The following is a 23,330-nucleotide window of genomic DNA, read 5'->3' as shown; positions in this document are numbered from 1 at the left end:
CAGGGAGCCAAACCCAGGAGCATGTCCTTGTCCTCGTCCCCGTGACCAGGCACAGGGCCAGGGCACCTTTGTCCCCCAAGGATCGGGTGTCCCCCTCCCTCCTTCCACCCTCATCTCCAGCAGAAGTTTTCCAGACACGTTAGCAGGGAAATATTTGTGCTTGACGTGACGGTCACATGCGAGACCCGGGGCAAGGGGGGGTGCTTGTGCTTCCCTTGGGGGTGGCCCTGGCACGGCGTGGGCTCCGGAGCAGGGAGGGACAGATGGACACCGGAGTGACCTGGGAGCCTGGCGGGGTCTGACGCAGAGGGGGCATGGGGCTGGTAGCCATGGTGAGGGGGCTGAGGGTGAGGGGTTGAGGGGAGGTGAGGGGCTGAGGGAAGGTGAGGGGCTGAGGGGAAGGTGAGGGCTGAGGGAAGGTGAGGGCTGAGGGAAGGTGAGGGCTGAGGGAGGGGAAGGTGAGGGGCTGAGGGGAGGGAAAGGTGAGGGGCTGAGAGGAAGGTGAGGAGCTGAAGGGAAGGGGAGGGTGAGGGCTGAGGGAAGGTGAGGGGCTGAGGGGAGGTGAGGGCTGAGGGGAGGGGAAGGTGAGGGCTGAGGGAAGGTGAGGGGCTGAGGGGAGGAAAAGGTGAGGGGCTGAGGGAGGGAAAGGTGAGGGGCTGAGGGGAAGGTGAGGGGCTGAAGGGAAGGGGAAGGTGAGGGCTGAGGGAATGTGAGGGGCTGAGGGAGGGAAAGGTGAGGGGCTGAGGGGAAGGTGAGGAGCTGAAAGGAAGGGGAGGGTGAGGGCTGAGGGAAGGTGAGGGGCTGAGGGAAGGTGAGGGCTGAGGGAAGGTGAGGGGCTGAGGGAAGGTGAGGGCTGAGGGAAGGTGAGGGGCTGAGGGGAAGGTGAGGGGCTGAAGGGAAGGTGAGGGGCTGAGGGGAGGTGAGGGGCTGAGGGGAGGTGAGGAGCTGAAGGGGAGGGTGAGGGCTGAGGGAAGGTGAGGGCTGAGGGAAGGTGAGGGCTGAGGGAGGGAAAGGTGAGGGACTGAGGGAAGGTGAGGGGCTGAGGGGAGGTGAGGGGCTGAGGGGAGGTGAGGAGCTGAAGGGGAGGGTGAGGGCTGAGGGAAGGTGAGGGGCTGAGGGGAAGGTGAGGGGCTGAAGTGGCCGTGGCACTTTTCCCTCACCCCCATGCCCACCTCTGACGGGGATAATCGACCGCCCTTGCCGTGGTTCGGGGGTTCCGTTCAACGCCTCCGGTGTGAGGGGCGGGCTGGGGGCCGCCATCCCACGGCTGGGGAGGCCGTGTCCCCCCACCCCCGGCTCCTCACGGAGCTCCGCTCCGGGCAGGGAAAGCAGCTCCGGCTGAGGGCGGCTGGCAGCGGGCGCTGCGGTGCCGGAGCTCTGGGGACGGGGCAGTGCTTTCAGCGGTACAGCCGTGACCGGGGTGCTCCGTCTCCCCCAAGGGCCCGTGAATGCTGCCGGCTGCGTTGCTCCTGCTCGCTGTGCTGCTGCTCGTTTTGGCCAAAATGTCCAACGCTCGGTGCGAGCAGAAGGAGGCGGAGGAGAGCCCCGCGGAGCCGCTCCCCGCAGCCAGGCCCCCGGCGCTGCCGAGCCCCCCGGGCCGGCAGAGCCCCCCGGGCCGGCAGAGCCCCCCGGGCCGGCCGCCGCCGCCGCGGGCCGGGCGGGCGGGCGCGGAGCAGGAGCAGCTCGCCGTGTACAACCCCGCGGCCCTGCGCCGCCCGGCCCTCGCCAAGTTCGTGCTGGGCTCCTTCGACGACAACTCCTCCGATGATGAGCTGATGGCCACGGCCTTCAGGGTGGGCCGGCGGCGCAGCAGCCTAGCCGGGGTGGGGGGTACCGTCTCCGAGCCCCTCACCGTGAGCTCCCTTCTGGAGCCCAGCGCCGGCATCAGGTAGGGATGGCAACCCCCGATGGCCGGAGCGCGGCCGGGCAGGGATGTCCCGGTTAAGGAGGACGAGTGCTTGTGGTGGGTGCATGGCTGTTGGTAAAATTGGGGTGCACACCCGCTGGTGCTCCTCGGGGCCACAAGGTGATGCCCCCAGTCCTGCTCCCGTTGAAGAGGGAGAGCCAGTGTCCTTGGCCGTGTGACAGCAGTGCCACCTGTATGTGTGGTAAGAACCAGGGCAGGGGGTGCCCCCCAGATTCTCTAGTGTGTGGGGCAGCTCACTCCCTGCTGGCTGCACCGGGCAGCTCCCATGGGAGCACAGCTGATATTCAGAAGAAACAACTTGGAAGCCAAATGCTGCTGCCTGCCTCCTCCAGCTGCTCTGCTCTGGCTAAAAATAACAAACCTTTGGCTGCAGGGACGTGTTGTGACACTCGACAGCCCGACGGTGGTTCTTGCCACGCTGGGTTTGAGGTGGTGCTGCCAGCAGTATTCCTGCTGCTCTTCCATTCTTCCACAAATAAGGAATTTCTTTATGTCCTGCCTGAGTCCCATTGTAGATATGGTTGGTGACCTTTGCAGGACAGGCTTTGCAGGGGTTTGGGGCTGGGGGAGGGCTCACTGGAGTGGTCTGGGCTCTCTGGGGAGGCCCTGGGCTCACTGACAGCCACCACATCCTGCCACAGGCCTAGCATGTCAGGGCTGGACATGGCGAAGAGGAGCCACAGGAAGATGGACCTGCAGCGGGATTTTTCTGTTGCCTCCCCAGCCGAGTTTGTCACCCGCTTTGGGGGCAACCGTGTCATCGAGAAGGTCTGTCCCCCCATGGTCCTGCTTGTGCCTGGCTAGGGGATCACTGCTTTTAGCAGGACATTTTTGTGCACTGCCCAAATGTTCTGTGTCCTCCAGGCTTGGAGCAATTGCAGCCCAGAGCTGTTCGTTCCATGGCTTCACTCACTCTTATGGGTTGGGAGAGGGAACCCCACGCAGAAGCTTTGCACAAACGATGGCCAAAATCCCAGTGCCAGATATCAGCGATGTTATTGAGGAGTCTTGTGCTCTGCTGGGATGTACAACCAGCTGTCAGAAAGCTCCTGATTAACACATCCCTTGCCCCCTGCGCTGCTGTCCCTTGGGGGTAGCAAGGACAGGGTTCACCCTGCCAGCCCCTGTCCCTGTCCCCCCAGGTCCTCATCGCCAACAATGGCATCGCTGCTGTGAAGTGCATGCGCTCCATCCGCCGCTGGGCCTATGAGATGTTCCGCAATGAGCGCGCCATTCGCTTCGTGGTCATGGTCACCCCCGAGGACCTCAAGGCTAACGCAGGTAATTCCTGGAAATATCCCAAAAAGGAAGTTCCCTACCTGGGGCTGAGCTGGGGCAGCCCTTTCCTGCCTGGCACACGAGGGCTGTGCACAGCCTGGAGTCACACAGTTTACTTCCACACAGCCAAATCCAGGACAAAATAATTTTTCCCTTCTCCAGCCTCCCTGAGATGGAGGATTTGGGAAGGGGTGCCACTCAGGGATCTGGCTCCCACCACTGCCCGTGCTCTCTTGCAGAGTACATCAAGATGGCAGATCACTACGTGCCAGTCCCTGGAGGAACGAATAACAACAACTACGCCAACGTGGAGCTGATTGTGGACATTTCCAAACGCATCCCAGTCCAGGTAGTGGCCATTTGTGTGTCTCCCACCTCCTTACCAAGGGCAGCTCCTGGGCACACCCAGGGGACACCCCAAAAGGAGTGATGTCCCTGTGTGTGGGGAGCTGGGCACGGTGGAAGATGCCAGCACAAGGGTAGCATTCCCACTGCTGCCTTTCCTTGTGCCAGGCGGTGTGGGCTGGCTGGGGACACGCCTCGGAGAACCACAAGCTGCCAGAGCTGCTGCAGAAAAATGGGATAGCTTTCCTAGGTAAAATCTCACTGCTTCTCTGTGCTGGCTGTTGGGCTGGTGTGTGCACTCACAATCACTGCCAGGGACACTGCACTGGGAAAGCCCCTTTGGTGCCTCTGGCATGCCCAGCCCATGGAGTGGCAGTCCTCAGGCTGGTTTCCTGGGGCAGGAATTCCCAGGATTGCCAGGAATCCTGCTGTTTTTGGGGTTTTCCCTGTAATGTTCAGGCTGATTGGGTGAGGAACACCCAATGTTCCTCAGTGCTCACAGAAGAACATTGGGTGGGACCAGACCTTGTGGGATTCCCAGCCTGAGTTCCCCTTGGAGAAGGGTTGAGCTTTGTCCTGAACTAGGCAGTGGATTTGGGGGGGTTCCTGCATCCCCAGTCCTTGCAGAAGGCTGGTGGGGCTGACTCAGTGATGTGGGGATGGGCTGGTGGGTTGGGCACCCCCTCAGCCCTTCTCTCCCTCTGTGAAGGTCCCCCCAGTGATGCCATGTGGGCGCTGGGGGACAAAGTCGCCTCCACAATCGTGGCTCAGACCCTGGAGATCCCCACACTGCCGTGGAGTGGGAGTGGTGAGTGCCTCCTCACAGCCCCCACACCCTCCCTGCTCCCCCCTTCCCTCCTCCTTGCCTCTCCTTCCCCCCAAAACAAGCACCAGGATTGGGGTCCTTGGTCCATCTGGCCACACATATTGGGGACCCCATTGCAGCAGCTGATTCGGGCAGGGGGATTTTGGAGATGGAGTGCATGGAAACAAGGGAAATGATGGAATCCTCAGCTCCCTGGGCACACCCAGCATGCCACCCCAGCTGTGCCACCCTGGTGGTGACCATTTCCCTGGCCATATCTGCAGGTCTGGTGGCTCAGTGGTCTGAGGAGGACCAGGATCATCAGCAGGCCATCAGCATTCCCCTGGAGACGTATGCACAGGGCTGCGTGAAGGACGTGGAGGAAGGCCTGGAGGTAAAGCTGAGCCTGTAGGCAGCTGCTTATCTCTTGCCCACCATGATTCCTCCTCAGAGCCTGCCTGCCCTGGCTCTTCTGGCCTCCCAGCACACACCATAGTGACACAAGGCTGGGCCAGCAGCAGTTTGTCCCACTGACTGAATGTCACTTGGGATAATCCTGCTCAGGGATGCCTGGAGTTGTGTGGGCTGTCAGGGTGGTGTGCTGGGACACAGTCACGACAGTCAGCCCAGCCCTTGACCCTCTCAGGTGGCCATGAGGATCGGATACCCCTTGATGATCAAGGCAGCAGAAGGTGGCGGGGGCAAAGGCATCCGAAAAGTGGAGGGAGCAGAGGAATTTAGTGCCTGTTTCCGGCAGGTGAGAGGTGCCTGGAACCCCCATCCCTGCTCCCGTCCCATCCCGGCAGGGTCCTGCTCCCACCCGGGGCACCTCCCACTTCCTGCCTCAACTCTGCCTCCGTCCTGGGATGAATTTCGGGGGGTGATGCCGGATCACGACCCTCTCCCCCGCCGCAGGTGCAGGCGGAGGCGCCGGGATCCCCCATTTTCCTGATGCAGCTGGCGCAGCACGCGAGGCACCTGGAGGTGCAGGTCCTGGCAGATGAGTACGGCAACGCCATCTCCCTCTTCAGCCGGGACTGCTCCATCCAGCGCCGCCACCAGAAGATCATTGAGGAGGCACCTGCCACCATCGCTGCCCCCGCTGTCACCGAGATGATGGAGAAGGTGGGTGGCCTGATCTAAGGGCAGCATGAGGTTTTAGTGGGAAACTGGGCTGGGTTTATTGGGGTTCCAAGGAAGGGAGGGACCCCTGAGCTGAGCAGGATTCCCTGTCCAGGGTGGTCGGGCACAGGAACAGCCTCCCCAGGGGAGCAATCACCGCCCTAAGCCTGCCAGAATCCAGGGAGCGTTTGGACTTCCAGGCACATGGTGGGGTTTTGGGGATGCCGATCCCGCGGGTCCCTTCCAAGCCAGGATACCCCATGATTCCATGATCCAGGGGTTTCCCTCTCCCGCAGTGCGCTGTCCGCCTGGCCCAGATGGTTGGGTACGTCAGTGCAGGCACCGTGGAGTATCTGTACGGGGAGGACGGGAGCTTCCACTTCCTGGAGCTGAACCCCCGGCTGCAGGTGGAGCACCCGTGCACGGAGATGGTGGCGGATGTGAACCTCCCGGCTGCCCAGCTGCAGGTACCTGCACGCACGGCTCACTCCAGGGCAGTCCGAGGAGGCTGTCTGGGCATTGAGGGAGGAGCACTGGGCTGGAGCCTGGCAGAGGGAAGCTGCCCCATATCCCAGCATGGGGGGTGCAGGTGAAAGTGGTGTGGCGGCTTTCCTTCTACTCTGGCTTCCCACTGGGAGATCTCCATTCAGACTCTCTGTCGGTGTCTCCCTGGCAGCTCAGGCCTTTGTCTCTCCTGCAGATTGCAATGGGCATCCCCTTGCACAGGATAAAAGACATCCGGGTGCTGTATGGGGAGAGCCCCTGGGGGGACACCCCCATCTGCTTCCACAGCCCCTCCAACCCCCCTGTGCCCAGGGGCCATGTCATTGCTGCCCGGATCACCAGCGAGAACCCTGAGGAGGTGAGCTGGGGTTGGGGTGGGACAAGGGGACTCTGCCACCTGTGGGTTTGAACTGGGCATGGTCCTCCCCAGCCAGCCAATGTTTATGGGATCAGTGCAGTCTATAGGGGTTCTTCTTCCCTGTATTGCTGCACGAGTCTCAATCCTGATTCCTCCATCTTTGCTGTTTTGGCTCAGGGTTTCAAGCCCAGCTCGGGGACGGTGCAGGAGCTGAACTTCCGCAGCAGCAAGAACGTCTGGGGATACTTCAGCGTAGCAGCAGCCGGGGGGCTGCATGAATTTGCTGATTCCCAGTTTGGACACTGCTTCTCATGGGGAGAGAACCGGGAGGAAGCCACCTCGTGAGTGTGGCAGGATGAAGGTTGGAGGGCATGTGTCCTTGGGAGGAGTCACAACTGGTGTGTGAGCAGAGAAAAGGGATTTTTAACTGACAGGACCAGAATGGTGCTGCTGTGCTAAGCACCTGCGTGTCTGGCCAAAGGCAGAATTTTTTGGACTGTGGTGGTGCTAGAGTCCCAGTTCATCCACCTGATCCTCAAGGGCATGTTGAAGTCATCTCCTGAGCGTTGCTTAGTGCCCATGAGGAGCAGAGTCTATTCAGGAACTGAGCAGCAGTTTAATTCAGGGCTGTTTCATGGACAGGCTGGATGGGGCTTAGAACAAGAGAATTTTTAAGGTCCCTTCCAACCCAAACTATGCAGTGATTATAAAGGTGCTGGGGGCTCAGGAGCTGATCTCCTCAGGAGCTCATTGCTCTAGGTCCTGAAGCTCCCCAGTTCCCTCTGCTGAGAGACAAGTGCCACCTTCTTGGTCATTAATGAAGCACTTTTCTCTCTAAAAGGAACATGGTGGTGGCCCTGAAGGAGCTGTCTATCCGTGGGGATTTCCGGACCACGGTGGAGTACCTAATCAAGCTGCTGGAGACAGAGAGCTTCCAGAACAACGAGATACACACGGGCTGGCTGGACCACCTGATTGCCGAGAAAGTGCAGGTGGGGGTGATGCCCTGGGGTCACCACTCCCCTTCCTTGGGGTAAGACCCAAACCCTGTTGTTTTTTCCCCCACAGGCAGAGAAGCCAGACACGATGCTGGGGGTTGTCTGTGGTGCCCTGAACGTGGCAGATGCTGCTTTCAGAACGTCCATGACTGACTTCCTGCACACGCTGGAGAGGTGTGGAGTGGGGGCTGCCCAGGGGGTGCTCACTCATGTGGGAGGCACCTTCCACCAGATCAGGTTGCTCCAAGCCCCATCCAACCTGGCCTTGAGCAATTCCAGGATTGGGGCAGCCACAATGGAGACCTGAGTGTTGTTCTTCTGGGACATCTTCTTTCTATTTTTGCTTTGCAAATTCAGTGACAGTAGCGCTGTGACAGGCAGGGACAGGGGTATCTGGATCCTCAGCTATCACTTTGTCTGGACAGTAGGAAAGGCTTCCCATGGTTGGGAAAACAGCTTTCAAGGGGAAGTGGCTTGTCTGTGCAGCATGCTTTTGTTGTTGAATATCAAGGTTATTCCTCCAGCCTTGGAGGACTCCCAGGGCTCTCCCATGCACCTTATCTGAGTGTTTTCCCAGTGCCTGGCCTCCCTCCAGATCTCGCTGTGCATGGTGCTCATGTGGGTCACTTAAAGCTGACACTTGTCCCCATGCCCTCCCACCAGGACTGGGAGCACTGCTGACATCCCACACGCTTGGAGAGGCTGGGAATGCTGTGGGGGCTGATCCTTCCACTGTGTTTCAGGGGCCAGGTGTTGCCAGCAGCCTCTCTGCTGAACATTGTCGATGTGGAGCTCCTCTACGAGGGTGTGAAGTACATTCTGCAGGTGAGGGCAGGGCTGTGCTACCCACAAACCAGCCACAATGCTTCTCAAGGGGTCAGGGACATCCTCCCGTCCCAAGGGAGAAAAGTGAAATAAATACAAGGTTGTCCTTTAAAAATGGGCAACATAAAAATGAGGTTAATAACACGATAACCTTAATAACCTCGTTTTAACCCGACAGACATTTTCATACACCCTGTTGCCCTGAGTTTATTAAGGAACTTCATTTTCTTGCTTTTAAACCAAATTTGTTGACTTCATGCAAAACTCCTTACTCACTATGAAAGTGGCAGGTGAGCCACGTGTTGCACCAGCTCTGGGCTGTGAATTAAACCGACTCTGGGTTGTGAGTTAAGCCAGCTCTGGGCAGAGTTGAACAGCTCCTGGGTGCAGCCTGCTGCCTTCCCAGCACAGCCCCATCCCGTGGCAGCAGCTGTTGGACTGAGCGTGGGTGGGTGTCCCCCCAGGCTCTCTGTTCAGTGTGTTCTGAGGGTGTCCCCTGTCTGCAGGTGGCCCGCCAGTCGCTGACCACCTACGTGGTCATCATGAACCGCACACACATCGAGATCGACGTGCACCGGCTCAACGACGGGGGGCTGCTGCTCTCCTACGACGGCTGCAGCTACACCACCTACATGAAAGAGGAGATCGACAGGTACCCCCTGCCAGGTCCCCCATGCCCCCTCCGCGATGGCCACCAGCCGGCTGGTGACACCTTTCCCTGTCCCGTAGGTACCGGATCACCATCGGCAACAAAACGTGCACCTTCGAGAAGGAGAAGGACCCGACGGTGCTGCGCTCGCCCTGCGCGGGGAAGCTGCTGCAGTACACGGTGGAGGACGGCGGCCACGTGGACGAGGGGAAGGTTTATGCGGAGATCGAGGTGAGCTTTGCAGAAGAGCTGGAGGAGCAACATTCGGCAAAGACGGGACCCCGCAGCACTGCTGTGATGCTCGTGGGATGTGCGGCCCGGGGGTGCTGCTGCTGGCTCGGTGACAGTGTCTCCTCCTCCCCAGGTGATGAAGATCATCATGACGCTGGCGGTGGAGGAGGCGGGGCAGCTGCACTATGTCAAGCGGCCGGGAGCGCTTTTGGAGGCCGGTTGTGTCATCGCCCGGCTCCAGCTCGACGATCCCTCTAAAGTGAAGCCCGTGAGTCTCTCAGAGGCTGCCATCCCCTCCTGCCAGCTCCCAGTTGGCATTCTGGGAATGCTCCCTAGGGGACAAAATTGAGGAGCTGCCCTGATGTGGCATCACAGTGAAGGTCATGCCATGTCCTCGGGCTGTCTTTGGGTTCAAATGCTGCTCCACATGGATTGCTCTGCTTCCTCGATATGCAGGAGCTCACATGCACTAAAAAAGTGCATTTATAGCACTAAAATCTCTAGTTTTTCCATATTATTTTCATCACGAGACACTGTCAGGTCCACTGTGCTCAATGCAAGGTGCTTTCTCTGTATCTGACTCAAAGCAGGGGTTGTACTGGTTCCTCTTGGGCAGATGCAGCTCTTGGGAGCTCTGTTTCTGCCAACAACAACAGTTCAGCCCACCTCCCTCTGCCCTCTCCAGGCACAGCCATTCACAGGGGGGCTCCCAGTCCAGCAGACCCTCCCCATCACTGGTGAGAAGCAGCACCAGGTTCTCCGCAACGTGCTGGACAACCTGACCAACATCATGAATGGCTACTGCCTGCCCGAGCCCTACTTCAAGACCAAGGTGGGTGTCAGGCACCAGGTGTTTCACCCAGTTGCAATGAGGGCAAGTCCAACAGCACCAGCTTCTGCTCCCACAGGTGAAGGAATGGGTGGCACAGCTGATGAAGACCCTGCGGGACCCTGCCCTGCCCCTGCTGGAGCTGCAGGAGATCATGACGAGCATTTCGGGACGAATCCCGCTGGCTGTGGAGAAGTCCATCCGGAAGGTGATGGCACAGTACGCCAGCAACATCACCTCCGTGCTCTGCCGCTTCCCCAGCCAGCAGGTGAGTGCCAAAGGGGGCCCACATCCTCTTCACTGGAGCCACTGGGGAGCTCCTGCCTCAATTTATGCTGCCAAGATTTTATAACAAATGAAATAAGTGAGAGAAATATGTGGAGGTTTATATTTTCTATGTGTGTTTGGTTTTATATGCTTCTATGTGTGCCTTTCTTTTTTATATTCATTTGTCACTTTGCATTTTTCACTTTGGGAAAAAAAAAAAACAAAAAACAAACCAACAAGGGAAAGGCTGTGGGTGGAGTAAGCAAAGGGGGAGATGGCAGCCTCATGCCTCTGAGCCACCCTGCACCCTGTCCCCTCTCCCCACAGATAGCCAACGTGCTGGACACCCATGCAGCCACGCTGCAGAGGAAGGCTGAGCGGGAAGTCTTCTTCATGAACACTCAGAGCTTGGTGCAGCTGGTGCAGAGGTGAGCCCCGTGCTGTCTGTGGCTCCCCTGTCCCCACACGGCCACCTCCTCACAGTGTGAGGGACTCTTTGCTCCCCAGGTACCGCAGCGGCATCCGGGGCTACATGAAGGCAGTGGTGCTGGACCTGCTCAGACGCTATCTACAAGTGGAAACACAGTTCCAGCATGGTGAGGGCTAGGGACTCTCTGGGGGAGCTGCAGGGCTCTCTGGGGGAGCTGCAGGGCTCTCTGGAGGAGCTGCAGGGCCCTCTGGAGGAGCTGCAAGGCTCACCAGACCCTGCTTCACAGCTCACTATGACAAGTGTGTCATCAGCCTGCGAGAGCAATGCAAACCCAACATGACCCCAGTGCTGGAGAGCATCTTCTCCCATGCCCAGGTGGCCAAGAAGAACCAGCTGGTGATCATGTTAATTGTGAGTACAACTCATGCCTGAGACTCCAGGAGCACAGGCTAGTGGCAGGGAAGAGCCAAGGCAGCTCTGCATTGCTTGAAGTGTCCATTCCTGCCTTGTTATTGCTTTATTTTAATTATCTCTCTCTGTGGTGTTGTGTGACTACACTTGGGTCAAAGAGAGCCCATTTTAGTGCCTTGGGTCTTGTCCCCTTTGGCTGCATGGGGCTGGGGGTGCAGGATGAAGCCATCCCACACAGTGAGGAGCCTGAGCTGAGCCATCGTGGTTGTGACATTGCAGGACCAGCTGTGTGGCCGTGACCCCACGCTAACAGATGAGCTGACGACCATCCTCCATGAGCTGACACAGCTCAGCAAGACCGAGCACTCCAAAGTGGCACTGAGAGCCCGGCAGGTCAGCCAGCACCATGCAGTGCCATCCCATTCCTGTCCCCATCCCTGTCCCCCACGCTCCCAGCTCCTCTCTCCCCTGGCAGGTGCTCATTGCCTCTCACATGCCCTCCTACGAGCTGCGGCACAACCAGGTTGAGTCCATCTTCATCTCTGCTATCGACATGTATGGACATGAGTACTGCCCTGAGAACCTGAAGGTTGGTTGAATGATGTGTTTTTCCAGGGGGAATTCAGGTGGCTTCAGGGAGGGGGTCTGGCTGCAAGTGGTTTAGTCTTAAAAACAGCTAAAAATCATTCAAAGCCTTGCTGTAGTGGCTGTGTGGAGCAGAGGAGGAGGTGTGCCCCAGTGCTCCTAGTCCCTATCCATTGCTCCATGTAGCAGAGAACAGATGTGTGGATCCATGTCTGGCTCTTGTGGTTTCCCCATGATGGGCTTAGAGTTCCATGGCACCCTAGTGACCAGTCCTGCATAGCTCCACATTGAGGGACCCTCTAAATGGAGCACGGAGGTCTCACTTCATCCTTGCCCTAAATTTTGCTCTCTTCCTGCAGAAACTGATCCTGTCAGAAACCTCCATCTTTGATGTGCTTCCCGTGTTCTTCTACCACACCAACAAGGTGGTGCGCATGGCAGCGCTGGAGGTGAGGCCTGGGGGGCACAGAGGGGGCCTGAGGGTGGCATGGGGGGCCCAGGGGTGGCAGAGGCAAGGTGGTTCCTCCTGTATCCCCTCACAGGTGTACGTGCGGCGGGGGTACATCGCCTACGAGCTGCACAGTCTGCAGCACCAGCAGCTCTCTGATGGCACCTGCCTGGTGGAGTTCAAGTTCATGCTGCCCTCTTCCCACCCCAACAGGTACAGGGATCCTTCCCACACACCTGCCCCGCTCCTCTGGACATGGTTCTTATCACAAAGCTGTGGGGTTTGTATCATCCCCTCTGTGCAAAGCGGGAGCTGTCACTGTGCTGTCCTGTTGCCAGTGGAGCAGGATGAGCCCTCTCCAGGTCAAGGTCCCCTGTGGGAGCTTGTGGTCCCACATGGTGCCTTCCCCAGAGCTGACACTTGCTCCCCATGGCAGGATATCCGCCCCTATCAGCATCTCCAACCCTGACCTGGCCCGGCACAGCACCGAGCTCTTCATGGACAGTGGCTTTTCCCCCGCGAGCCAGAGGATGGGAGTCATGGTGGCCTTCCGCAGATTTGAGGACTTCACAAGGTGGGGGTGCAGGGACACGCCTGGCCAGTGTTTGTGCATTTTGTGTGCCACTGCAGTCACTGGAGAGCAAAATGGGGTGGAAGAGCCACAGCTGGGGGCAGCTGGGCAGTGCTAGAGGCAGCTCCAGTTCCCACCATAGCTGCAGACTGGGTATTTTCATACAACACTTACCTTGTGGGGACATGAGGAACATGGGGAAAGCTTACATGGCACAGGTAAACCCCTTTGAACATTAACAGCAGAGCTCAGAGCTGCATTTCATAAGCTGTGGGTTTGCTGAGGGATGGTGGGGTCATTGTGCTGGTACCTGTGTCCCTGTCACACTGTCACAGTGGGTCCTGGTGCTGTCCCTTCACTCAGGGGGTGGGCACAATGTGCTGGCTTGTGACCCCATCCCTGCTGTTTGGGCAGGAACTTTGATGAAGTGATCTCATGCTTTGCCAACTCCCCATCGGAGAGCGGGCTCCTCAGTGATGCACAGGCCACCACCTACGATGATGAGGACACCAAGGTGGGCATGAAGCTGCTGCTGATACCCCCAGGTGGTGCTGGGACAGCACTGACACTGCTGGCCAGGGTTGACTGTGAGGTTTTGTTGCCAGAACATCCGTGAAGAGCCAATCCACATCCTCAACATCGCGCTCTGCTCTGCTGACCACATGGAAGACGAGAAGCTGGTGTCCATCTTCAGAGCCTTTGCCCAGTCCAAGGTCTGTTGCTGGGGCTGGACCCTCTTTTTGTAAACCCTGCAAGCCAGAACACTGTACCCCAAGGCACTGCCTCCTCTTTATGCAGTGTTCCCCAAAATGCTTCAGTTTAGGTTTTGTTTGCTCCCTCGGTGGGGACGTTTAAACTCTCTTAACTGGTGGCATCTTCTGTTTCTGTGCAGAAAAATATCCTCGTTGATCGGGGTCTCCGGAGAATCACGTTCCTCATTGCCCAGCAGGTGAGTACAACTGAGCCTCTGACATCTATAACTACCTTACAGACACAGCACTGAGTGATGGATGGATCCACTGTGCTTCAGGAGCTGGGAATTAATTCATGAGCAATTCAATGAGTGATTCATCTCCTGTATCATCCTTTATCCTGCTCATGTTTCCAGTAATGTGGTTCCTGCAGAGCCATTCCATAGCCTTAAGCTGCCTTAGAAGACATCACAGAGTAGAAACCCAGAGTGGTTTGGGTGGGAAGGGACCTTAAAATTCATCCTGTTCCACTTCCTGCCATGGGGTGGAACTCTCCACTGTCCCAGGTTTCTCCAAGCCCTTTCCAGCCTGGCCTGGGACACTTCCAGGGATGGAGCAGCCACAGCTTCTCTGGGCAACATGTGCCAAGGGCTCACCTCCCTCACAGGAAACAATTTCTTTCTAAAATCCAATCTAATCAATCCCTCCCAGCCCTTTTCCCTTTGAGGGAGAACAAAGCCTGCAATGTTTTTTTCTTTTTAATGGAGAATCAGAACAATCCTCTGCAGGCCAGGCCTATTCACGTTGACTTCTCTCTCCCTTTTGCTGCAGAGAGAATTCCCAAAGTTTTTCACGTTCAGGGCCAGAGATGAGGTAAGGTCCTGTGGCAGCGGTGCCGGCACGGTGCTGGCACGGCCCTGGCTCACGGCTGTGCCTGGCAGTTCGCAGAGGATCGGATCTACCGGCACCTGGAGCCGGCGCTCGCCTTCCAGCTGGAGCTGAGCCGCATGCGCAACTTCGACCTGACGGCCATCCCCTGTGCCAACCACAAGATGCACCTGTACCTGGGGGCTGCCAGGGTGCAGGCGGGCACCGAGGCCACCGACTACCGCTTCTTCATCCGCGCCATCGTGCGCCACTCCGACCTCATCACCAAGGCAGGGTGGCGCCGGGGCGCCTCGGGGCACATGAGGGTGCAGGGGTGGCCTGGCCCCTGCTGAGCCACCTGCTCCATCACAGGAGGCTTCCTTCGAGTACCTGCAGAACGAGGGCGAGAGGCTGCTCCTGGAGGCCATGGATGAGCTGGAGGTGGCCTTCAACAACACCATCGTGCGCACTGACTGCAACCACATCTTCCTCAACTTCGTGCCCACTGTCATCATGGACCCGTCCAAGGTGTGTTTCTTGGGGTCCTGCTTCCTCTGTCCTCGAAAAGTTCCTCTGTCATCTCCTATGCTCAGGACCACTGCACAGATGGGCAGCCACTCCCCACCATCTCTCCCTGTCCCCAGTGGAGAGGGTGGGTATCAGCACCAGGCCCAGCCAGGAGGCATGGAGAGGCAGAAGGGGCTCACCCAAAGCAAATCCGAAATGGCTTTTTGGGGTAGATATGCAAGAGGGCTGCTCCAGCCATGGCATCATGTGCTCAGTGTTGTCCCTGGGGTCACCAAACCCCCGTGTGCCATCCCCTGTGCAGATCGAGGAGTCGGTGCGCTCCATGGTGATGCGCTATGGCAGCCGCCTCTGGAAGCTGCGGGTGCTGCAGGCTGAGGTGAAGATCAACATCCGCCTGACACCCACTGCCACCGCCATCCCCATCCGCCTCTTCCTCACCAACGAGTCTGGGTATTACCTGGACATCAGCCTCTACAAGGAAGTGAGGGACCTCAGCACCGGCAGCGTGAGTAACCCCAGTGGTGACTGCAGGAACCCAACCATGGCTGCCCGAGTGCTGCTGGCTCCAGCAGAGCTTTGGGGGGGCTTCTGCAAAACTCCTTGTGCACCCACAGTGCAGGTCTGTCCAGAGCCCCCAGACTTCCAACAGCATTCCCACAGCTGGTCTGGTTTCATCCATCTGTCCGCATCCAGTTGGGTTCCTTGGGGTGGTGCTTTATTCAAAACGTACTGAGCTTCATCCAGTTGGGTTCCTTGGGTTGATGCTGGTGTGGAGCTGGGCAGTTTTGAGCACTGGAGGTGATGGTCAGTGTTAGGGTGTCACTAGTACTGGCAGCACATCAGTGTGACAGTCCCCTCAATAGTCAAAAATGGGTAGAAAATCACCTTGACCAAGCAAGACTCAGGAGAAGAGTCACTGTGGCACCCAGGGAAGGTAACCAATGCTCTGCTCTCCTTTCCAGATCATGTTCCAGTCATATGGGGACAAGCAGGGGCCACAGCATGGGATGCTCATCAACACTCCCTATGTCACCAAGGACCTGCTTCAGGCCAAGCGGTTCCAGGCACAGTCCTTGGGCACCACCTATGTGTACGACTTCCCAGAGATGATCAGGCAGGTGGGTCTGGCTGAGCAGAAAGAGGCTCCAAATTACTGTGTTTGCTCTTCATCCCCACCCTCCCCAAATATTCCCACCTGAGGAAAAGGTCCCTTTCCTCAGGCTGTCGAATGAGAAAACAAAAAGAGCCCAAGCCCCAACGTTTTTGGTTATATGAAACATTTCTAAACCAATTCCTAGCTCTTGGAATTCTTGAAACTAGATGGTCTTTGAGGTCTTTTCCAAACCAAACAATTCCAAGCAATGTGCTGTGTCTCCACAGGCTCTCTTCAAGCTGTGGGGCTCCTCGGACCTGTATCCCAAGGACATCTTGACCTACACTGAGCTGGTTCTAGACTCTCAGGGGCACCTCGTACAGATGAACAGGGTCCCTGGAGGGAACGAGGTAGCAGGGAATTGTTTGGAATTGAGCAGAGGAAGCACGTGGGAATGTCTGGTGGCTTAGTCTAGCTGTGTTTAAAGCTTGGGAGATGCTCCTCAACAATTTGTCTCAGCCCCCGTGTCTCTTGGACATGGCACTCTGTACTCTGGTCTAGTTGACAAGATCGTGAGCAGTCAAGCATTGGCCTCAATGATCTCGGAGACCTTTTCCAACCTAGTTAATTCTGTGATTATGTAAATTATTTTGTGACTCTGTGATTCTCTGGAGGATTCTTCCCTGTAACCTTGTGCTGTTTCGAGGCAGGTAGGGATGGTTGCTTTCAAAATGAAGCTGAAGACCCCTGAGTACCCCAAAGGCCGGGACATTGTGCTCATCTGCAATGACATCACACACAAGATTGGCTCCTTTGGGCCTGAGGAGGATCTGGTGTTCCTGAGGGCCTCGGAGCTGGCACGAGCCGAGGGCATCCCCCGCATCTACATCGCCGCCAACAGCGGCGCCCGCATCGGCTTCGCTGACGAGGTCAAGCACATGTTCCAGGTGGCCTGGGTGGACCCAGCTGAGCCCTACAAGGTGTGTGGGCATTTCCCCTCCTGCAGCACAGGAGAAAACAGAAGTTTAGCTGGGGAAAAGGGTGACCAGAGCTAAACTGGGATGTCAAATTGTGGGATTAGAGCAGGGGTGAGGTCACGCCTGCACCCAGCAGTATGGGGATGGTTCCTTTGGCTTCTCCCAGGTGGTTGAGGAGAAGGTGCCAGTGCTGGCATGGCTGCTCTGTCCAGCTCTGGTCCCTGAGCTGCTGCACAGCATGGTTTGGGATATGTTTGGGAATGTCCCACATGAGCATGTGTGTGGGGGGCTTCACAAGTCATCCTTCTCTTTACTTGCAGGGGTTCAGGTACCTGTACCTCACTCCCCAGGACTACACGAGGATCAGCACCATGAACTCAGTGCGCTGTGAGCACGTGGAGGAAGGTGGTGAGTCCAGGTGAGTCCCATGAGACACATGGAGCCACCCCAAGCTCTGCCCTACACCCCACCAGGATGCAGCTCCCACCTCAGCATCCTGCCAGGCACATCATGCAGGTGAGTGGTTCCCACACCACAGCTCCACTTTTCTTGCAGATATGTCCTGCTGGACATCATTGGGAAGGACAACGGCTTTGGGGTGGAAAACCTGAGAGCTGCTGGTACCATCGCTGGGGAGTCCTCCCGTGCCTATGATGAAATAGTGACCATCAGCATGGTACAGTGGGGCCCTTCCCCTCTCTGCTCCTCCCCACTCTCCTGCTGGCCCTTAAAGTCACCATGGGAGGGGTAACAGGATGCAACAAAGAGGCTGAGCCCTTCACAGCATCCTTCTCCAGGTGCTCATTGTTTGTGCTGCAGCCCCGGTGATGCCACGTGTCCCTTTGTGTGTGCCCAGGTGACCTGTCGTGCCATTGGGATCGGTGCCTACCTGGTGAGGCTGGGCCAGCGAGTCATCCAGGTGGAGAACTCCCACATCATCCTCACAGGTGTCACAGCCCTCAACAAGGTACCAAGCTCTGGCTGCATGTCCTCCATGGCACTGTCCTTCTCACCACTACCTGTGTGGGCTCCTTCCCTGTCCCATGGAACATCAGCCTGGACAGAGGTGGAAATTCAGCCTCAGCCAGGAGGAAATTTGCCTGTGCAGAGATTTGTCAAGCAGAGCAAGGGAGCAGCTCCTGTGTCAGCAGAGCCCCATGTGTTTCCCTTGGGAACTCTGTCTAGGTGCTGGGACGGGAGGTTTACACATCCAACAACCAGCTGGGAGGAGTGCAGATCATGCACAACAACGGCGTTTCCCATGTCACTGTCCCAGATGACTTTGAAGGGGTCTACACCATCCTGCAGTGGCTCTCATACATACCCAAGGTAGGAGGGTGCTGCAGCGTGGAGGTGGGGGATGTCACCCATACCTGGCTGGTGACCTGCCCTTGGGGTCTCCCTTACAGGATAACCAGAGCCCAGTGCCTGTCACTGCCATAAGTGACCCTGTTGAAAGAGAAATTGATTTTGTGCCTTCCAAAGTCCCCTATGACCCCAGGTGGATGCTGGCAGGGAGACCCCATCCAAGTAAGTGAGAACAACCCAAGGCCAGTGCAACACTGCTCCCAGATGCATCCTGTAGGTGCAGAAGATGCTCTTGGCTGTGGGTTGGTGCTCAGGAACCCTTCAGTTCTTGCCCTTGCACCACTCCGTGTTTCCCTGTGCTCTGCAGCTCTCAAAGGGACCTGGCAGAGCGGCTTCTTCGACCAGGGCAGCTTCATGGAGATCATGAAGCCGTGGGCTCAGACCGTCGTGGTTGGCAGAGCAAGGTACTGCCAGGAGCAGGGGATGGAGCTGGGATCCTGCATGTGTGGCCCCTCACCTTGAAGCCCTGGCACTGCTTTTGGGATGGTGGAGAGGGAGCAGCTCTCTGTGGGGCTGGGGTGGAGGAGAACTGGCCTTGCTGAGCCCAGCCTGCCCTGCCATAGGCTAGGAGGTCTCCCCGTGGGCGTCATCGCTGTTGAGACCCGCACCGTGGAGGTGACAATACCCGCTGACCCTGCCAACCTGGACTCAGAGGCAAAGGTGAGTGCATACAGCTGGGGCCAGGTGGCATCTGAGAGGAGGATGGAGAGAAGGGAGGAGGAATAGCTCAGCATGATCCTTGGGCATGTCTTGACTTTCTTTAATTCAGGTGAAATCAAGGGCTGGAGCAGTTTGTTTACTTTCTGCTGTTTCATGTGGTGTGCCAGGAAGAACTGGCACAGTCTCAGCTGCTCACTGTCTTTTCCAGATAATCCAGCAGGCTGGACAGGTGTGGTTCCCAGACTCTGCTTTTAAAACAGCCCAGGCCATTCGGGACTTCAACCGGGAACACCTCCCGCTGATGATCTTTGCCAACTGGAGAGGTTTCTCCAGTGGCATGAAAGGTACCTGTGCTTGGGATGCCCACATTCCCATGGTGTGACAAACCTCTGTCACCCCTGCCATCCCACAGGGTCCTGGGATGGCCCAGCCTAGCAGGGTATGCACCACTCTGGGATGTGGGGTTGGGTTGGGCTGGGGAGGTCGTGGGGTCCCAGGTGGCTTTGTGCTGGCTGGTTTTGTAGGGTGCTTTGTCTCTCTGATAGAGAAGGTGGCTTTGAGCTGCTGGGAGGAGGCTGGGGCAATGGCAACTGGGACACCCAGCCCCTGAGTCCCTTTGGCTTTCAGACATGTATGACCAGATGCTGAAGTTCGGCGCCTTCATCGTGGACAGCCTGCGGGACTTCAAGCAGCCTGTCCTGGTGTACATCCCCCCTCACGCGGAGCTGCGCGGCGGCTCCTGGGTGGTCATCGACTCCACCATCAACCCCCTGCACGTGGAGCTCTACGCCGACAAGGAGAGCAGGTCAGCATCCTGAACACCTGGGTGTGTCATCCAAAATACCTGGGTGTGTCAGCTGCCTAGGATTTATTCTCCCATGCATACCGCTCCTTGCTTTACCAAACTTTCCCTTCCAGGGGAGGCATTTTGGAACCTGGAGGAACAGTGGAGATCAAGTTCAGAAAGAAGGATTTAGTGAAGACCATGAGAAGGATTGATACAGTTTATGCCAAGCTTGTTGAGCAACTGGGTAAGGAAAGGGAGTTTTGGGTTGTGGACATCAGTAATGTTAAGTTCGACATAAAGCTCAAGCACTTTGGTGGCAACCACCAGGAATCCTTTGGTGTCCTGGGAAAATTTTTTATGTGTTTTCTGTTGGTGGAGCTGAGAGGATGTGGTGGTACTTTAGAACACCTCTATCTCCTGGGGCCTCTGTCAATGGGTTAAATGGGGCTGGGGTATTCTCCCATGCTTTGAGATGAAGGATGGCCATGGCACGTTGTATTGGTTCCTTGCCCCTGTGGCCCTCCAGCCTGCTACAACACGGTCCTACAAAGTCCTTGCAAATACCATCTCATGTGGTGGGCACTGAGTGAGGTGTGACCTTTTTGTGGCCGTGTGTGGCTGTGGTGTCAGTGTTCCAAGGAGAGGGCCGTGGCATTGGGCGTGGTGGCTGATGTGGGAGCACAGAGGGGACACCCTGGTGGCATCACTGGTGGGGCTGCTCAGCCCGCTGTGTCCCACAGGGACTCCCGAGCTGTCGGAGGCGCAGCGCAAGCAGCTGGAGAAGCAGCTGAAGGCGCGGGAGGAGCTGCTGCTGCCCGTGTACCACCAGGTGGCCGTGCGCTTCGCAGACCTGCACGACACCCCGGGCCGCATGCAGGAGAAAGGGGTCATCACGGTGAGCGGGCACGGGGAGGGGCTCTGAGGTGACAGCAAAGGTGGGAGAGAAGTCCCTCCCCTGTGACATCCCTGCCCTCCATCCCGCCGGAGCTGGGAGCCCGCAGCCGCCGGCAAACCCGGGCTGTGCTCTGGTTTCCGCAGGACATCCTGGAGTGGAAGAGCGCCCGCTCCTTCCTCTACTGGCGGCTGCGGCGGCTGCTGCTGGAGGAGATGGTGAAGGGGGAGGTGCTGAAGGCCAACAGCGAGCTCAGCCACATCCACATCCAGTCCATGCTTCGGCGCTGGTTCATGGAGACGGAGGGAGCTGAGAAGGTACCCCCAGCCCCGGCTTCCTGAGACACCTCCACAGCCAGGGCATCCCGAGGGATCTCATCTCGCTCTCCCACCATTCAGAGGTTTCAGTGGTGTTTCAGTGTGTGATGGGACTGTGTGAGGATGGGCAGGGAAGCAGTCCTAGGCTGGGGCTGGCTCTTCAAATCAGGTGACTCCAGTTGGGTGCTGGTGCTCAGCGATGGCAGAGTGGTTCCCAAATAAACATTTTCTATCATGACAGGACTTCCCAGGGCAAAAGTGAGGTTTTTAGCATTTGAGCTGCTCTCAAATAACACACATATTGCTGTGCTTGCCTCAGGAAGCAGGACATACAAAGGAGCCATGTTTTACCTTTTGGCTTTTTAAATGGTTTGCAAATAGGTGCAGGACAGGGAAGAAAAATCTCATGGCCTGGATTTGAGGCTCCAGGAGGAAGGAGGGGCTGGGGCTCTGCAGACAGCAGGACCTCTTGCCCACAGTGCTGCTTTCTCCAGGGCTATCTCTGGGACAACAACCAGGTGGTGGTGGAGTGGCTGGAGAAGCACATGCAGGAGGAGGACAGCACCCAGTCAGCCATCAGGGAGAACATCAAGTACCTGAAGCGGGACTACATCCTCAAGCACATCCGGAGGTGAGTGCCTATGGGAGCTGGGATGACAAGGGGGTCCCTGGGGTGGGAACAGCAGGTGGTGGAGACCAGGCAGTTCTCACTTTAGCCTCTCAGTAAACCTCTCTCTGCCCTGTGCCTTGCAGCTTGCTCCAGGCCAACCCCGAGCTGACCATGGACTGCATCGTGCAGATGGCTCAGCACATCACCGGGCCACAGAAGGCCCAGGTCGCCCATCTCCTGTCCAGGGTGGACACTGATGATCCCTCCTGAGCTGGGCAGTCACCACAGGGTAGGAGAAACACCAGGACACACCCAGACCTCACCTGCTCACCTGGTTCCTCAGCTCTTGAACTGGAGCCTTGGACTCTTGCTCATGTGCCTAAATAAAGGACAACAGTGCTTTTAAGTATTTTAAGCCATGGAGATGGTCTTGCCCTCCATGCAGAGTCCCCTCTGGCACTGGGGGTGCTGCCAGAGGGGCAGCTTGGCAGAAGATGAACTTGTCCCAAACCAAGCCTGGAATCTGGACCTGCTACAGAACTTGGTTTTAAAAAGAATCCAAAATATTTTCTTGTTTTAGTTGCCAGCCCTGGCCTTGGTCTTTTGAACAAGCACCAGGTCAGACACGTCTCATGAGACTGGACAAAGCTGGAGGCACAGACCCCCTGGCCAGGGCCAGTGTCCAGCTGGCTGGGTTCAAGCTGACCAGGCACCAAGACCAGGAAATGAGAAGCAACCTCCAAGTGATGATTTATAAACTGTGAGGAGCAATTTCTGTCATCCTTCCCCTTGCTGGGGGGCAAAGAGTAGATGTGGCCATGGGTAGCTGATGGCCTAGGAAAGACCTCAGTGAGCTAATCTGGGAGCTGCTCCCATGGGAATGTCCAAGGATCCACCAGGCTTTGGCTGAACTGGCTGTGCCTCTCGCCCATCTTGTGTCTTTTCTGGCTCCTGCAGAGCATGGAGAGGAGGGAGGATGGCTCCAGGTGCTCCTGCCCCAGTGACTTGGTTCCTCCTTGGAAGCAGCAGAACCAGGGGGAGCTGTCACCTGCTGGACCTGTACCCTGCTGCTCAGGTAGCCTTTGATCATCTTGGTCATGGAGGGGAAATTTGAAGTTTTCCAGTGCCTCTGGCTGTGTCATTTCCCCAGCACAGATTTACCTTGGGCTCAAAAGGAGGAGGTGGGATGGCAATGGAAGGTGGGACACCTGACTCAAGTGCAGTGCTGGTATTGCCCTGGGGTGAAGGTGTTGGACACCTCCTGGGGCTGAGCTGGAGGATCCCACAGTCTGTGGGAAATCTCCCTGTCCTGGGGTGGGGATGGGAAAGGTCTTGTGAGTCACTTCCTGGCTGGAAGGTGTCACTGCTAACAGGTAATAAAGTGAGCTCAGCTCCCAGGGAACTCCCTGACCTCTGTGTCTTCTGTCATTGCCCTGAGCAGGGCCTGGTGTCTCTGGCACTGGGCAGCCCCTTTTATGTGGCACAGGATCTGTTTGGGGTGGGGCAGCTCGGAGCATCTCTCCTGCCAGCCCTGTCCCCACTCCAGAGCCTTTCCAGGTTTCAGAGGGTTTCAGGAACAGGGTGACACCACAGAGGAAGAATTCTTAGAGTAAATATCTGTAAACTCTTTCAGTAAATAATTGTAAACTCTTACTCTCCTGGAGGATTTGAGCCAAGGATCCACCTTCATCTTGGCCATAGGGTCTGTAAAGGGAATGAAACCTGGGGAAGCCCAGCATGACACCAGAGCAGGCAGCACACAGCACATCCAGAATGCCTCAGGTGTAGTGCTAAGAAATGTTTATTTAAAAAAGCAAAGACATCGTAGGTGACACCAGTCACAGCAAAGGATCATTCATCACATTTGTCCTTGGACAATAAATTATGACATGGAGAGCCTCTTCCAAAAGGCGAGGTTGCCATGGAGGGATACACTGGGAGGATACAGGCACAGAT

General features: G+C 57.2%; 1 protein-coding gene across 2 annotated transcripts; it reads left to right on the top strand.

The window, feature by feature from the left end:
• The first annotated feature begins 186 nt into the window (after positions 1-186).
• ACACB (acetyl-CoA carboxylase beta) lies at positions 187-22,776 on the top strand. Of its 2 annotated transcripts, XM_030285670.4 has the most exons (53): positions 200-332; positions 1,440-1,888; positions 2,569-2,695; positions 3,070-3,208; positions 3,445-3,554; positions 3,719-3,800; positions 4,260-4,358; positions 4,640-4,749; positions 5,002-5,112; positions 5,271-5,480; positions 5,774-5,944; positions 6,178-6,339; positions 6,517-6,680; positions 7,181-7,331; positions 7,408-7,511; positions 8,081-8,162; positions 8,669-8,814; positions 8,892-9,042; positions 9,176-9,310; positions 9,728-9,874; positions 9,951-10,139; positions 10,466-10,566; positions 10,646-10,734; positions 10,855-10,979; positions 11,259-11,372; positions 11,455-11,568; positions 11,924-12,013; positions 12,107-12,225; positions 12,449-12,586; positions 12,998-13,097; positions 13,189-13,296; positions 13,476-13,532; positions 14,107-14,148; positions 14,217-14,432; positions 14,515-14,670; positions 14,972-15,175; positions 15,633-15,788; positions 16,051-16,173; positions 16,474-16,743; positions 17,061-17,158; positions 17,296-17,416; positions 17,597-17,707; positions 17,926-18,069; positions 18,150-18,270; positions 18,416-18,512; positions 18,672-18,768; positions 18,977-19,112; positions 19,396-19,573; positions 19,687-19,799; positions 20,296-20,450; positions 20,594-20,764; positions 21,259-21,395; positions 21,518-22,776. In XM_030285670.4, the coding sequence occupies exons 2-53, from the start codon at positions 1,449-1,451 to the stop codon at positions 21,642-21,644; spliced, it is 7,158 nt and encodes a 2,385-aa protein (XP_030141530.4). In that variant the 5' UTR covers positions 200-332; positions 1,440-1,448; the 3' UTR covers positions 21,645-22,776. The 2 variants fall into 2 exon arrangements, with proteins under 2 accessions (XP_072792173.1, XP_030141530.4); XM_072936072.1 differs by lacking the exons at positions 12,107-12,225; positions 12,998-13,097; positions 13,189-13,296; ... (20 more) ...; positions 21,259-21,395; positions 21,518-22,776 and having other exon boundaries at positions 187-332; positions 12,226-12,523.
• Positions 22,777-23,330: the final 554 nt, after the last annotated feature.

The sequence above is a fragment of the Taeniopygia guttata genome, chromosome 15, assembly GCF_048771995.1.
Source record: "Taeniopygia guttata chromosome 15, bTaeGut7.mat, whole genome shotgun sequence".
NCBI classification, from domain to species: domain Eukaryota; kingdom Metazoa; phylum Chordata; class Aves; order Passeriformes; family Estrildidae; genus Taeniopygia; species Taeniopygia guttata.
Note: the sequence above shows the minus strand (reverse complement) of the source record. Positions and strands in the feature narration are given on the sequence as shown.

Excerpts from the sequence above, each read along its gene's own strand:
- ACACB (XM_030285670.4), top strand. The coding sequence starts at position 1,449 with ATGCTGCCGGCTGCGTTGCTCCTGCTCGCTGTGCTGCTGCTCGTTTTG. Across the intron at positions 11,569-11,923 it reads ACTGCCCTGAGAACCTGAAG|AAACTGATCCTGTCAGAAAC; the intron begins GTTGGTTGAATG and ends CTCTTCCTGCAG. Across the intron at positions 16,174-16,473 it reads GGGTCCCTGGAGGGAACGAG|GTAGGGATGGTTGCTTTCAA; the intron begins GTAGCAGGGAAT and ends GTTTCGAGGCAG.